Source organism: Canis aureus, chromosome 33 (assembly GCF_053574225.1).
Source record: "Canis aureus isolate CA01 chromosome 33, VMU_Caureus_v.1.0, whole genome shotgun sequence".
In the NCBI taxonomy this organism is placed as follows: Eukaryota; Metazoa; Chordata; class Mammalia; order Carnivora; family Canidae; genus Canis; species Canis aureus.
In genome coordinates, this window is record NC_135643.1 from 17,020,430 (window position 1) to 17,033,471 (window position 13,042).

A 13,042-nucleotide genomic window follows, 5' to 3' on the forward strand; every position below is an offset into this window, starting at 1 on the left:
TGCTTTCATTATCCTGATTATCTATTCATTTGCCGCCCGGCACTCATTTTATGAAAGATCATGTCTGCCATTTCTATAATGAGTGCTTGACTTTTACTGCCAGCATAAACACATAAAATATATAATAATTAAAGTTCACTAGTCACCAAAGTCTTGAGATCCATCATGTTGCTAATTTGATTTTTCAAGCAATTGCTTCTCTGTGAACCAGGCTGATTTTGCCCCCTTAGGCATTGCAAGACCTGTGATGGAAGGGGCTGACTCTAACCTAGAAGGATCAATCTGAATGGCTACCATGTACAGGTTTCAGGTTCAATTTCAAAGCATGGCATATCTACAAAGTAGGATGATTCTTGAAACCAACAATAATCTCATCAATATTTGAACCTAAAAAATAGTTTTAAGTGTAGCACATTTTTCAAAATAGTTCAGTGTTACTTAAAAAAAATACTTGTATCAGCAACTGTTTAAACTAAGGAAAGATTTCATTGGGATAACTATGGAAGTCTGCATCATATAGATTGAAACTTCACAATTGAAGTTTGAATTGAAACTTACACTGAGTAAGGATAAGGTTTCAAAACACCACCTCCTTATTTTGAACACACTGCCTTGTTTTGATAACATTGGCAAGGCCCCCTGAGTGCCTCATGATAATGAATTCATCTGACGTTTATTCTAATCGCATAGAGATTAATGAACTCATGCGATATTCATGTGGCTCTCTGGAGGCATCAGGATGTGTTACACAAAGTGTAATGTTTGTAAATGGATACAATGGAATATGTGTTAGCCAAGGATCTTGAGTAGTCAAATCCTCAGTTAATAAAGCAGCAGGAACTGAAGAGGCAGCTTCCATTTCTAGTGGGTTTTTTTAGGTATAATAAAGATCTTGACAGTGTATTCAAAAAAAAAAAAAATGCGAAAGCCAGAAGACCTTGGTTTGAGAGCTGGCTGGATCAATTACCAGCGTCGTGGCCTTGGGAAATTTTCTTCACCTCTTAGCCTCAATCTCCTCAGCTTTAAAATGAGAATTTAATAACATCAACCTTCTTAAAGCCTTTTACAGGAATAAGGACTGGGGGGCGGGGGGGGGGGTGCAATCAATCAACCAACCAATCAGTAGAATTCCTCCCTCATAAGGTTATTTTAAGAAGTAAACCAAATGATATGCAGTGTTTTTGATAAGTGTTCCATAAGCTTTGCAGCATTATGCATGCATTTACTTTTGCTATTCCTTTGGAAAATTGTCTGGAGAAAGTTTATAGTTTATTTCCCATACACAGAAAAATGGATATCTTAGGAATTCATTACTTACTACATAAGGACATGGATACTGTCTTCTTAATAAGAAAAGAAGATCTGACCAATTAAAGGTGCTATTGAATTATATTTTTTATTTTAAAGGTGAGATATCAGACTTGAAGTAATACAGGAAACCTCTTTTTTATGCAGGTCTATGACATACAACAGTCTTCAACAATAACTAAATGTATAAGTCCAGTTCTGTTGATTCCGCCCTGTAGTGGGAGCCAAGCAGGTCACTTCAACCCCTAGGCAGGAGTCAAATATGATCTCATCTCCCAGACCCCTTCCAGTACCAATATGCTGTCATTCTCATAAATTGTCCATAATAATTTTTTACCAACCCCAACAAACTTCTCGTTAGTTTATAGTACTTCTAGCCACACATGATTAAAAATCCTTTTTTTAATTAAAATTTTTTTATGATTAAAAATCCTTATTATATCTTTTGATTAAAAGAAACCCCATCTATTCTGCTTCAGCTGATTGTCTTACCTATTCTCAGTAAATCATAATCACTGCCTAAAATTGCTCTTAGTATATTTATTCATATCCCTTTGATTTCAAGATAAAGCTTCCATTGCCTAGGAAATGACTCCACGAATACCTCAGAAGACAATTACTACCTGATCTCAAATAATTAAGGCAGTCACACCTCTGGAATATGGGTGGTCCCGGTCTCAGGGTGTAGGTCCAGGTGTACGTTCCAGGATAATCAGAACAACAAGGAAATCCAAAATTCACTTGAACTATTAGACTGCCATGGTTAATATATGGTGTGTATCTCAAATTCATTCTCAGTGTGGTCAAACACAAAATCAATACACGATCACTCTGTATTCTTTTAAAGAACACGTACATTAATAATAGGCACTACTACATATTACTTATTCTATGTTATTAACACACAGTCAAAAGCACAGGGATGAGGGCAAAACTCTCTGGTTTCAAAACAAACTCTGATGCTTTCTAATGATGTGACTTTAGCCAAGTCATGTAAGCCCTCTGAACTTCACTATCTTTGCCAGCGAAACGGAAACTTGTTGACTTCATAGAATTATTTGCTGTGGGGCTCTGCAGCAGGCCAGCAGCTATAGCAGTAGGCCAAATCTGGTTCAGGCCTGTTTTTGTAACTACAAAGGCAGAGTTGACTAATGGCAGCAGAGAACTTACATTCTGTACAGTCTAAAATATTAGCCACCAGGCACCTAACAAAAATGTTCATTAATCTCTGGCCTAAACAATGGTATTCATAAACTTATTTGAATAAGTTCATGTCTGTGAGATCTTAGGTAATCTTAGTGGACTACGTTGAAGCCATGGCCATCTGGTTTGGCTAACTGGAAGAATTACTTAAAAGTCCAATTTCAACAAAGGAAATAGCTTCTAATATTCTTTCTTAGGTTATTTGGAATTACCAAGGTATTATGTGTTGTCAATAAATATTTGTTGTATCTAGTGCTACTAACCTATCATTAAGACATTTTGCTCAAGAAAAAAAAAAAGCCACTGGTGCCTGATTCACAGCAAGTTGATAGGATTTGTTTTTGCAACACTGATGTTGAAGTAGATACCAGAAATGCCAGCCAGAGTGCCACTGCACTAAATCGAATACTAAGTTTACCTACATTTCCCAAGCCCAAATGAAAGAAATGATGAATGAATGAACTACTTATTGAGCTGATGTTTTTCTGAAAATTGTGTGCACACTAATTTTAATTCTTTCTCAGTCACCATGGAGAGGAAATTTTTGTGAGAACCCAGCAAGTGAATTTAATAATGTGGGAATTCTGGGCCAAAATAGATCCACTCAGTGTGTCAAAAATACTTTTTTTTCAGTTACTCCTGAATTTCCTTCTCAATGTTAAGAGATGTTAAACATTAATAAATAACGAGACTCTGTCCTAAATATCTTTTTAATTTGGGCTACATTTAACTCATTAGCATGTCACAGATCAGATAAATGTTTTTGAGTTATTAAAATGATGTTTTTATTTTTTTATTTATTTATTTTTTTAATTTATTTATGATAGTCACATAGAGAGAGAGAGAGAGAGGCAGAGACATAGGCAGAGGGAGAAGCAGGCTCCATGCACCGGGAGCCTGACGTGGGATTCGATCCGGGGTCTCCAGGATCGCACCCTGGGCCAAAGGCAGGCGCCAAACCGCTGCGCCACCCAGGGATCCCTAAAATGATGTTTTTATCCTCACCAACCTCTAGTGTCAAGGTGCTTCAGGACTTTCAGATTGAAGAAATGCCTGAAGGTTTCAGACCATAGGGTTTCTGTCATTATGTCGCTAAAATTCCCTTCTACTATGACAGGTCAAGAAGTTTGAAGATTCGAGTGTAGGAAGGATATCCAGGAGAAAAAAGGAAAGTTGTGCCTCTTTTCTAGCCAGAGGTTTCCATCAGGGGCAGAAGGTGGGAGGTGGAGGGAGGACAATAAAGGGGTGTTAGCTAGACTGGAATGCACACCCAGGATAGAGGCCATGATACTGCCCTTGCCATTAAGGTCTCTGAGGGGAGTTCTGTGGCGTACCAGGCTATGTAGCAGCAGAGAAGACCTCTGGTAGGAAGGCAGAGCTGCACGGTCAGGAAAAAACAAGGGTTCAATCTTTATTTTTGGTCTCTCTTGCTCCCATGTGGTGTGAGTACTAAGTTAGAGCACAAGGATCACTTTTGGAGCCCACCATAGTGAGTCACAAGATGACACCAAAATAGTATCTGAAGGCTAATGAATAGTCAGGGGCTGGATGAAAAAAATGGCAGGAGCTGAGAAAGAAAAAGAATGACAGAATCTGAAAAAGGACCGAACCCAGGCCCATCCCACATAAAAGGAGAACTGCCAGAACCAATCCAAGGACCAGCAAGGAGCCAGCAGCTCCCGCCCAGCAAGCCTCCAACACAGGGGGTATAATATCATCCTCCATAAATGCTGACACCATCTTGGAAAAGAGCAAGGAAAAGGGGAGGAATCCAAAGGATTGAGTAACTCTTGAGCTAAAGCTAGAGTCACGTTAAATTATTAGATCAGATTAAATTTTAAATCGTATTGAACTAATTTTAGTTTTGTTCCCACTGCTCAGCAGGCTCAGTTCTCCTGAAGAAGATCAATTAAGTTATGGAGAAAAGCTACATTTTCTTTGCACATCCAAACCATAATGTGAATAAATTTGCAATCACTCTACAATTACATTGTTTGGTTTATTTTTTTTAAAGATTTTATTTAGTTGTTCATGAGAGACACAGAGAGAGGGGCAGAGACACAGGCAGAGGGAGAAGCAGGCTCCATGCAGGAAGCCCGATGTGGGACTCGATCCCAGGTCTCCAGGATCACGTCCTAGGCCGAAGGTGGCACTAAACCACTGAGCCACTCGGACTGCCCACATTGTTTGGTTTAGAAGAAACCTATTGATGACAATTTTACTCAGGGTCTAACAAATCTCTGAAACTAAAGGGAGAGCTCTTCTCTGAATACTTATGTATTAGAGGCTATGTAGGCTAACAGAGAGAAAAGTGTTGGAAGACAGAACTGAATTCTAGCCCTAACTCGACAACTTACCCTGTTAGTCATAAAAAAGTTATCTGGTCTCTACAACAGAGCTTCCCAACTGTTAGATGATGTACTAGAATATTGCTAAAATATAGATCCCTTCAGCCCTCAAACAACACCCAAGGCAGAGCCTGGGGTGGCTGGAGCCCCCTGACTTTCATCTCAGGCTACCCTAGAGTGGTATATAAATTATTTTTTGTGTGTTGAATGTGATCATTTGGAGGAATTGTTGTTCTAAATGATTGTGTTTCTCCTCCATAGAATGAGTGGGGGGAGGGGAGGAGTGAATAGATGGTGTCTTCTGTCATTTCCGTTCTAGTAGTTTCTGCTTCTATGAATGTGGGGAGAAAATTCCAATTGCAGAAAGAGTCACCGGAGCTCCTACATTCATGCCCTGAAAACAAAAATTCCTGTACTTGAGTTCTGAAACTCTCTGATTGCCTCTAAATTTGTTCCCAGAAGAAACAACTAAAAAAAATCAGATGTCCTTTTTCTCAGAGAACCAGTATCGTTTTTTACAGATCCTCAGGGACTTACCTACAGGCAAGAAAATTAGAAAGGAATCTGTATACTGCTCTAGTATTCAGAAGCAAAATTCAAAGTAACCTATGTGGGATCAGAAATCTGCGTTCCTCCTTCAGCAACCTGTTTTGTTATAAATAAATTAAATTGAAAATCAATTTCTAGAGCAGTGATTAAGAATGGTAAGTGATCAATAATTAGCACAATTCTCACACATGAATGACACTGTTTTATCTTCAAAGTAAGTAAAAAGCCTTTCAAGAGGAACACCTCAACCTTGTTGAGTATTTTTATTTGAATGTGAAGGAAGGATCTTCTGCTTCCCCCACTCACTTCCCCTGAAATCTGCTCATTTATATCAATAAAGAATTCAATGCATGCAGAATTGATCTATTAGCCATTTTCAAGTTGGAGCTAGGTTTTATGGACTGCTAAGGTTTTTCTGCTCAATGGGATGACAAATGTTTTAATACTTTTGGACAAAAGAAGGAAATGCAATGTTCTTGTCAGTGAATCAATCACTCACGGATTCATCTGGGAATATAACTCCCCATCAAGAAATATGTACCTTAACAGGTTCAAAAAAAGAATGGTTGTCACACAGGCTGGTAATAATAATTCTAGCTTTTGAGTTGTCACAGCCTACTAAGTGCCAAGTAATGAGCGAGATGCTTTTGTTTATTGCTTCATGAATTTTCACCGGGACAACTCTCAAAATGCTAAGCTTTGCTCTCATCCCTCTGGAGTAAAAATAGCAGGAATTTTTCTGACTACATTCCAACAAGAGGTTTTTATTCATCCAGTTGTTCATCATGACCTAATGTCCAATCTTCTTTCTAATAGATTAATTGTTTACATCACTAAGAAGCTCATACTTGACACCTTTCAAACCCACCAGTTACCTATAAAGGCAGGAACACGCTGCTCTCTGTGAGCAGAGTCTGCCATCTTGTGGAAATTGTGAATACAGCAAAGCCATTCTATGGAACTAAAAATCTGCACACACCAAGAACTGCGTGACTAGATTCTTGGCAATGTTATACACATACGCACACACACACACATCAGTGCTGCTCATAATTAAAAACTTTCCTTTAGGTGTGACCCAAGTTTCATTTAAAGATGCCAGTGTTCCTGAATATTTGAAAAAGATACATATATCCTCATTTATTATAAGGACTCACTCAATTTTTCTTGAAGGCAGTGCATCCGATCCTGCTAAGCTTTCTTTATCTAATACTTAGATAGGTTTTTTGTTGAGTAACGAAGTGGAAGGGGTAGTGACACTTATCCCATGGAATTTCCAGTTGCATTAGATTCTGTAGCAAAAATTTATGGCAGAAATCTGAGCTCAGAAAACACTTTCATCCCCTTCCAACGCCTCTATTCCATCCAACCTATATTCCTAGAACCTGTTGTGGGCTATTCAGAGCTTGACTGAGGGATCCTATGGTCTAGCTGTTCTGTCTGTCCTGAAAAATGGAGTGTCTGTGCAATGCCCTTACTATCTGTGCTCCCTGAGATCGACCAGACATAAAAGGATCTTTGTAGTGTGAAGACAAGTAGAGAAGTCTGCTCACTCTTTCCCCATGGTAACTCCTACCACCCAGCCTGCTGAACCTAAAAGATCTACGATTAAACAAATTCTTTGGATGCAAGGCCCTTTACTCCTTTAGCATCAAAATGGATGTCATATAGAGTATGAATGTATATACCACAATGATCACTTTTAAAACCAACTTATTTTTCAGATGTAGAAATAATGACTTGTTGTGATACCAGATACTACTAAGGAAGAAGAGTAGTCAATCACTGGTTCCTGAATGAATATGCAAATGAAGGAAAGAATAAATTAACATGATGGCATTAAAAAGAAACAATATCACAGTGTTGCTCAGGCCATTTTGGCTGAATGTGCAGTTGTGGTTTAACATAAATCTTGTCCCCAGAGAAATACGTGACATGAGACCACTCTTTAAGTATTTATCGAATGGATAGATGAAGGAAGGAATGGAACAAGTCAGAAAATCGCATCAATGATAAGAAAAAAGTAGAATCTGAGGGCAACATCCATTTGCCAAAAACTGTTGAGCATATTCAATCAATAAATACTTGCCTGCTCTGTGCTAAGCAGCATGGAAGATGGGGAGTACACATTCCAGAAAGGGGAACAGACATTAATCAAAGAACCACAAATTATTATAAATGAAGATAAGTGCTGTGAAGGGAAACCCTTCCACTTCTACAGACATTGACCAATATAGTGTGGGGGAGCAGGAGGAAGGCCAGGAAACTCGGTGCTCATTTTGTGCCTATATATGTTCTCATTAAGCAAATGCTGCTATAGTTTCCTTTTATTTCTACATATACTTATAATCTCAAATTTGAGAATATTATTTTTGTCAAGATTTTATTTATTTATTTATTTATTTATTTATTTATTTATTTATTTGAGAGAGAAAGCAAGAGAGAGAGCACAAGCTCTCTTGTGGGGGAGAAGGAGAAGCAGATGCCCCACCCAGCAGGAAACCCAACATGGGGCTCCATCCCAGGACCCCAGGATCATGACCTGAGCCGAAGGCAGATGCTTAACTGACTGAGCCACCCAGGCACCCCAAGAATATTATTTTTTTAGAAATGACTAAATTTTCCCTTCAAGGTATTCAATGGTATGCTGATTATCCAGTGCCTTTAAGTAGGCAAATAACTAATGGGATTGCCAACATCATTTGAATGTATTTGCAGACAGGCCAAGCAGGCAACTTTGAAACTGTGATTACAGATTACAGATGTACGTAAAACCTAATACAGTGCTGCTAATTCCCACAAGTAGGTGTTCCTTTGGATGGAAGCACTGTTTATTTATTTGTTTGTTTAATTATTTAGTGAGCTCTACACACTGTGTGGGGCTCAAATTTTCGACCCTGAGATCAAGAATCGCATGTTCTAATGACTGAGTCAGCCCACTGCTCCAGAGAGATACTCTTTCTCAAGTGTATTCCTGAAAACTCCAGCTCCATGAATTATGAATATATATTTAAGGGGAGGAAAAAAAAGAAAGAAGAAGGAAAGTCAGATAACTTTGGGAAATGCTAAATTAAACAAAATCATACAAGTTTTATTTTCTATAGGTCTTCTCAGAGCCTGTAATACACGACTTTCTTATAAATTTCTGAGGAAGTGTTTCTTGAAGTTAATGACCACAAGATCTTTTTCTTGCAGAAGTCCCTCCAGGTACTAATGTCTTATGGAACACACTTTTAGAAATTCTGGAAATACAAATGACTTTGTCTGAGAAGAGGCAGGAATAAGGGTGAAGTGTAATCCATCAATATTCATAATCACCTTGTAAGTTCAATTAATTGCGCTACTTGAACAACACTGTGAAACAACAGAGTTTTAGACCGATCCATATCATAAAAAAGGAGAAATCCAAGTTGTGAGGGAAGCTCCAGTTCAATGTCCATTCCAGTGTCAGCTGAGGGCTCTGAGGTTGAGACTGTGGGAAGAGTCGAAGGTGAATGGTGAAACCAACTCTCCCTCATAGCCCTTAAGGCTGGTCCTACTCCACTGACTCAGGTTGAGTTGAATGTTGACCCTACCCCTAACCATGGTCTTTTAGCTAATTCTTATCAGCACTAGGATGACGTGAACCAGATGAAAAGGTAATGCGCCACCAAACAAGAATTTACTCATTCTGGATAAATATCATTCTCTCTAAAGTTTTAAGCAGTCTCTCCCCAAGGAACCCAAGACCCAAGGCAAGCATACAAATATAGGTCCACATATCCTAAGACTAATTATGTACAAAATATAAATTAAAAAAATATATTAATTGAGCTAAAAACTCTTAGATACAGTATGTTCTATCTTATCATGACAAATATACCTTCAAGTCCCATAGAAGGCCAGGTTTTAGTTTCTAATTTGTGACTAGCTTGGAGTAGTGCACAGACCTGGCGGCCCAGGGAGTCATTCCCTGGCCCCCTCTCTTGCACCTCCAGCTCTGTCTAGCACAGTGAAGGATCACTCACCAAGGTGTATACTCCTGAGCTAGTACATCTGAGCATTCTCTAAGCACCACCCTAAACATCCATGATGCCCTTGTGGTTATGAGATCTGCCCCCCAGGAGGAAATATGGTGACAAGCTTTCTCAGATCCCAGAGGAGCACTCTGAACTGTTTGGGTGGGAAATCCTAGGGACTCCTGAGGACAGTGCAGACTCTGGACAAGCTTGTGGCATTGGCCCTGACCATTCTCAGCCTGTGAGAGGGGGCACACCTGGAAGAGGACCAGAGGTAGACAGGTCTCAGGTAAAGCCTAAAGAGTTTTTGGAAGTGAGAATAAAACCTCTGTGAAAATCACACTGTAAAATAGCTGCAGTCTTTGCAGCTCGGCCCCAGACTCAGGGAAAAAAGAAGACAGACAAAGAAGGGTAATTCTTATTTGAATGTAACTACTTCTAAAAGCTTCTGGTCAACTTTTTTTCTTGTTCTCCAAGGTAAGATTATTTTCCCCTTTGGCATTAAAAGGGAAACTACATCAGTTGGGTGAAAAACCAAAAATGATCTATTTTATCAACTTCAAACTTGTCCCAAGGCTTTCTCCCACACAATGTTAAATAATAGAAGACTTTTTAATTGAATTTCTTTGTGTGTAGCATATGATGGCCAACATTATGCCAGCATCTTGCTCTAAGCAGCAAAACGTTCTTCATAAAAACATTAAGATCCAGAGCGTCATTCAACATGTAGGGAGGGAACACAGAACTGCAGCAGCTTGAAACCACATAAAAACAGTGCCTCTGAAATGTAATTGTAAAAACACATTGCAGCAAAGCGGGGGGGGGGGTGGTGAATATATAGAATTATAAAATAAAACCGAAGAAGAAGAAGAAGAGGAGGAGGAGGAGGAGGAAAGAAAGGAAGAGGAGAACAAGCGAGGGAGGGTATGGAAGGGGGAAACAAAGCCAGTGCCACAACCCTGTCTATAAAATCAAAGCAATAACATTTTCAGTGCCCTGGCATTCCCTCTGCAGGCTAATCTATACATTCATTTCCCCTTGACAGCCACCATCCTTTAGAGGTAGGATTATAAATGGATGTGTGGTGGACCGAAGCAATAACTATGTCTGCAGTGACACATGACTGTGTTCTCTACCCCAAGGATCCTGGAGCTTCAGCAGAATGGAGACATGGACATCCTAAAGCACAAATGGTGGCCAAAGAATGGCCAGTGTGCCCTGTACTCCTCAGTGGATACGAAGCAGAAAGGAGGTGCCCTGGACATAAAGAGCTTTGCAGGGGTGTTTTGTATCCTGGCCGCTGGAATTGTCCTGTCCTGCTTTATAGCCATGCTGGAGACGTGGTGGAACAAGAGGAAAGGCTCCCGGGTCCCATCAAAAGAGGTACTTGATTAAGAGCTTCAGCACAAAGTTGACCCAACAAGTGGGCTATCTTTCCAGGGAGGATAATCACCAGGAATAGGATAACGGGGTGGGCGTGGTCCTTGTTGCTTCTTTCTCTGAATATTGAAAATAAATTTGTGAAATATAAAAATTGACAATGCCAATACCAATTTCCATTTTAGGACATCCCAGATAAATGAAGAAAAGATGTACAGTGTTGGAAAGACTGACAATTTCATGTGCCATCAAGAGCTTTAAAAATTCTGCCAAATCTAAGGCTAGAATTTAATTCAGCGATTTTCTTAAAGGCTGTGGTCCCCTTGACCACTTCACAAAGATGCTTATCATTTTATTTCCATAAGTTAACTTGTAGGTAGCTTACGTGTATCTCTAAGATTCAGCCTAAGAAATACAATGCCATTGTAAAATAATCAGAATCTGTCTATGCAGTGACTCCTTCCCTTTACCTGTATGTGGTAGACCTATAGAAGTGATTATATATGTTTTTAGCTCTTTGATGGCTCTAAGCTTAATAAACCCATAGTGAGGAATCACCTAGAATTAGATTTTTGATGATATAAAATTTAAATTGTTTCAGATATCTGAAAGAATAATTGCAGAGTTACACATAATATCTCTTAGAAAGTGGCATGTGCCTTGTTTTCATCAAAAATTATGGAATTTCTAAATTAGCAGGGAAAATATGAAGTTAAAATACATTGCTTGATTAATCATTTTCCTTCTGAACCAAAAAGGTGAACATTTTTTAAATAATGAAATATTCACTAAAGCTTCACAAATTGAAATGGAAAACAACCTGAATTTGCTGCATGATTTGATCTGCTGGAAAGTTTCAAAGGACAGTTTTAAACTTTCTGTAATTAGACTTTGGCTAACTGATGGTTAAAGCGAATCCCGAGAAGATCTGCTTTAATGCACAAATAAAAATGACTTCTCACGTTCATATGAATTTTTACATGTTAATATGTTCTGTAAAAAAGATTTTTTTCTAAAGTAATCTAAGAATTCCCTTCTACTGCCTTATATGCAAAATTGATAAGCAACATTTATAGGGAAAAGCTTGGCTTACCAAAAATAAAACTTAGCTTCCTCCCTATCTGAACGATCATACATTCTAAATTAGGGGAGTATGAACTAAAAATTAAACAGGTTTTATTGCAATGTTTTTTTTACGGAATAAGCTTCTGGTTTCTCTATTGACATTGATTCAATGCAAAAGACCATATTAATGCAACATTATAGCTGAGATTTCATATTCTCAAAAATCTGAAAATTAAGGACTCCCCAAGCTCCTTATATTTTGAATTACTATATATAATATTAAATTTTTGCATTATTATATCTGTTGATGGATGACTACATTATAGTTGCTGTGGGAACCATAAAATTATATCTCTCAACCCTCTAAAATCTCAGTGATAATATTGCATTAATGGATATTTTTTATTGGATTTTGAAATGAGAAAGGAGAAGGAAAAACAGTGATGCACATCAAAATATTTTTCACCGAGGAGCACTATAATAGCACAATGAAAAAAATACATACTCCATTCTAACTCATGACAGCTAATCCAGATCTATGAACAAATATTTTCTCTTATGATTAATAGGTATTTTTAAATCCTCATGAATTTAATTTATTGAACTTGGCTGATGATAAGAGACGATTTTTTTCCTGCCCGTTTTATTTTTCAAACATTGGGCTTTAATGATCACCGTAAATGAAAATCCTAAAGGAGTTATGAATTGGTTTCAACACCAGAAATCTGAGATTTTTCTTCCTTTTCCTCTAGTAAATACCTTCTTACTAAGACTCCATTAGCATAGCTCAAAGCATCTTTGATTTAGAGGCCATTTGGCATAAATCTGGCCCTAAACCAAAGCTGTCATTCACAGATTGTGACTTGAAGGGGTCTCTAAAGGTATCGCTGACCTCACAATACTGCCTCATTCAGGTACTAAATAACTCGAGCGTATGACATCCCTCAATTAGAAATTGATTCTCTTGTGTTGAATGTTGCTCTTTCTAAATAATTTCACATCTCTCTGACCTAAAGAGAAATAACACTTTAACAGTCACTAACACTTTAGCATGAACTAGCACATCATATCACTTATGGAATGGAAAGTTGAGGGTAGGAGGGAATAGTAGAAAAGAAAAGAAATGCAACTTGAGCGGAGACATTCTGAAAAGGGAGGAAGCATGTGGAAAGAAGAGGTGTGGTGGGGCAG

General features: G+C 38.4%; 1 protein-coding gene across 3 annotated transcripts in view; it reads left to right on the forward strand.

Annotated features, from left to right (window-relative positions):
* GRID2 (glutamate ionotropic receptor delta type subunit 2) overlaps positions 1-13,042 on the forward strand; it is a 1,464,312-nt gene that overhangs the window by 1,411,981 nt on the left and 39,289 nt on the right. For all 3 annotated transcript variants that reach the window (XM_077882884.1, XM_077882885.1, XM_077882883.1), the window contains exon 15: positions 10,549-10,789. In XM_077882884.1, coding sequence (XP_077739010.1) covers positions 10,549-10,789 — 241 coding nt within the window. The remainder of the gene's footprint in view (positions 1-10,548; positions 10,790-13,042) is intronic.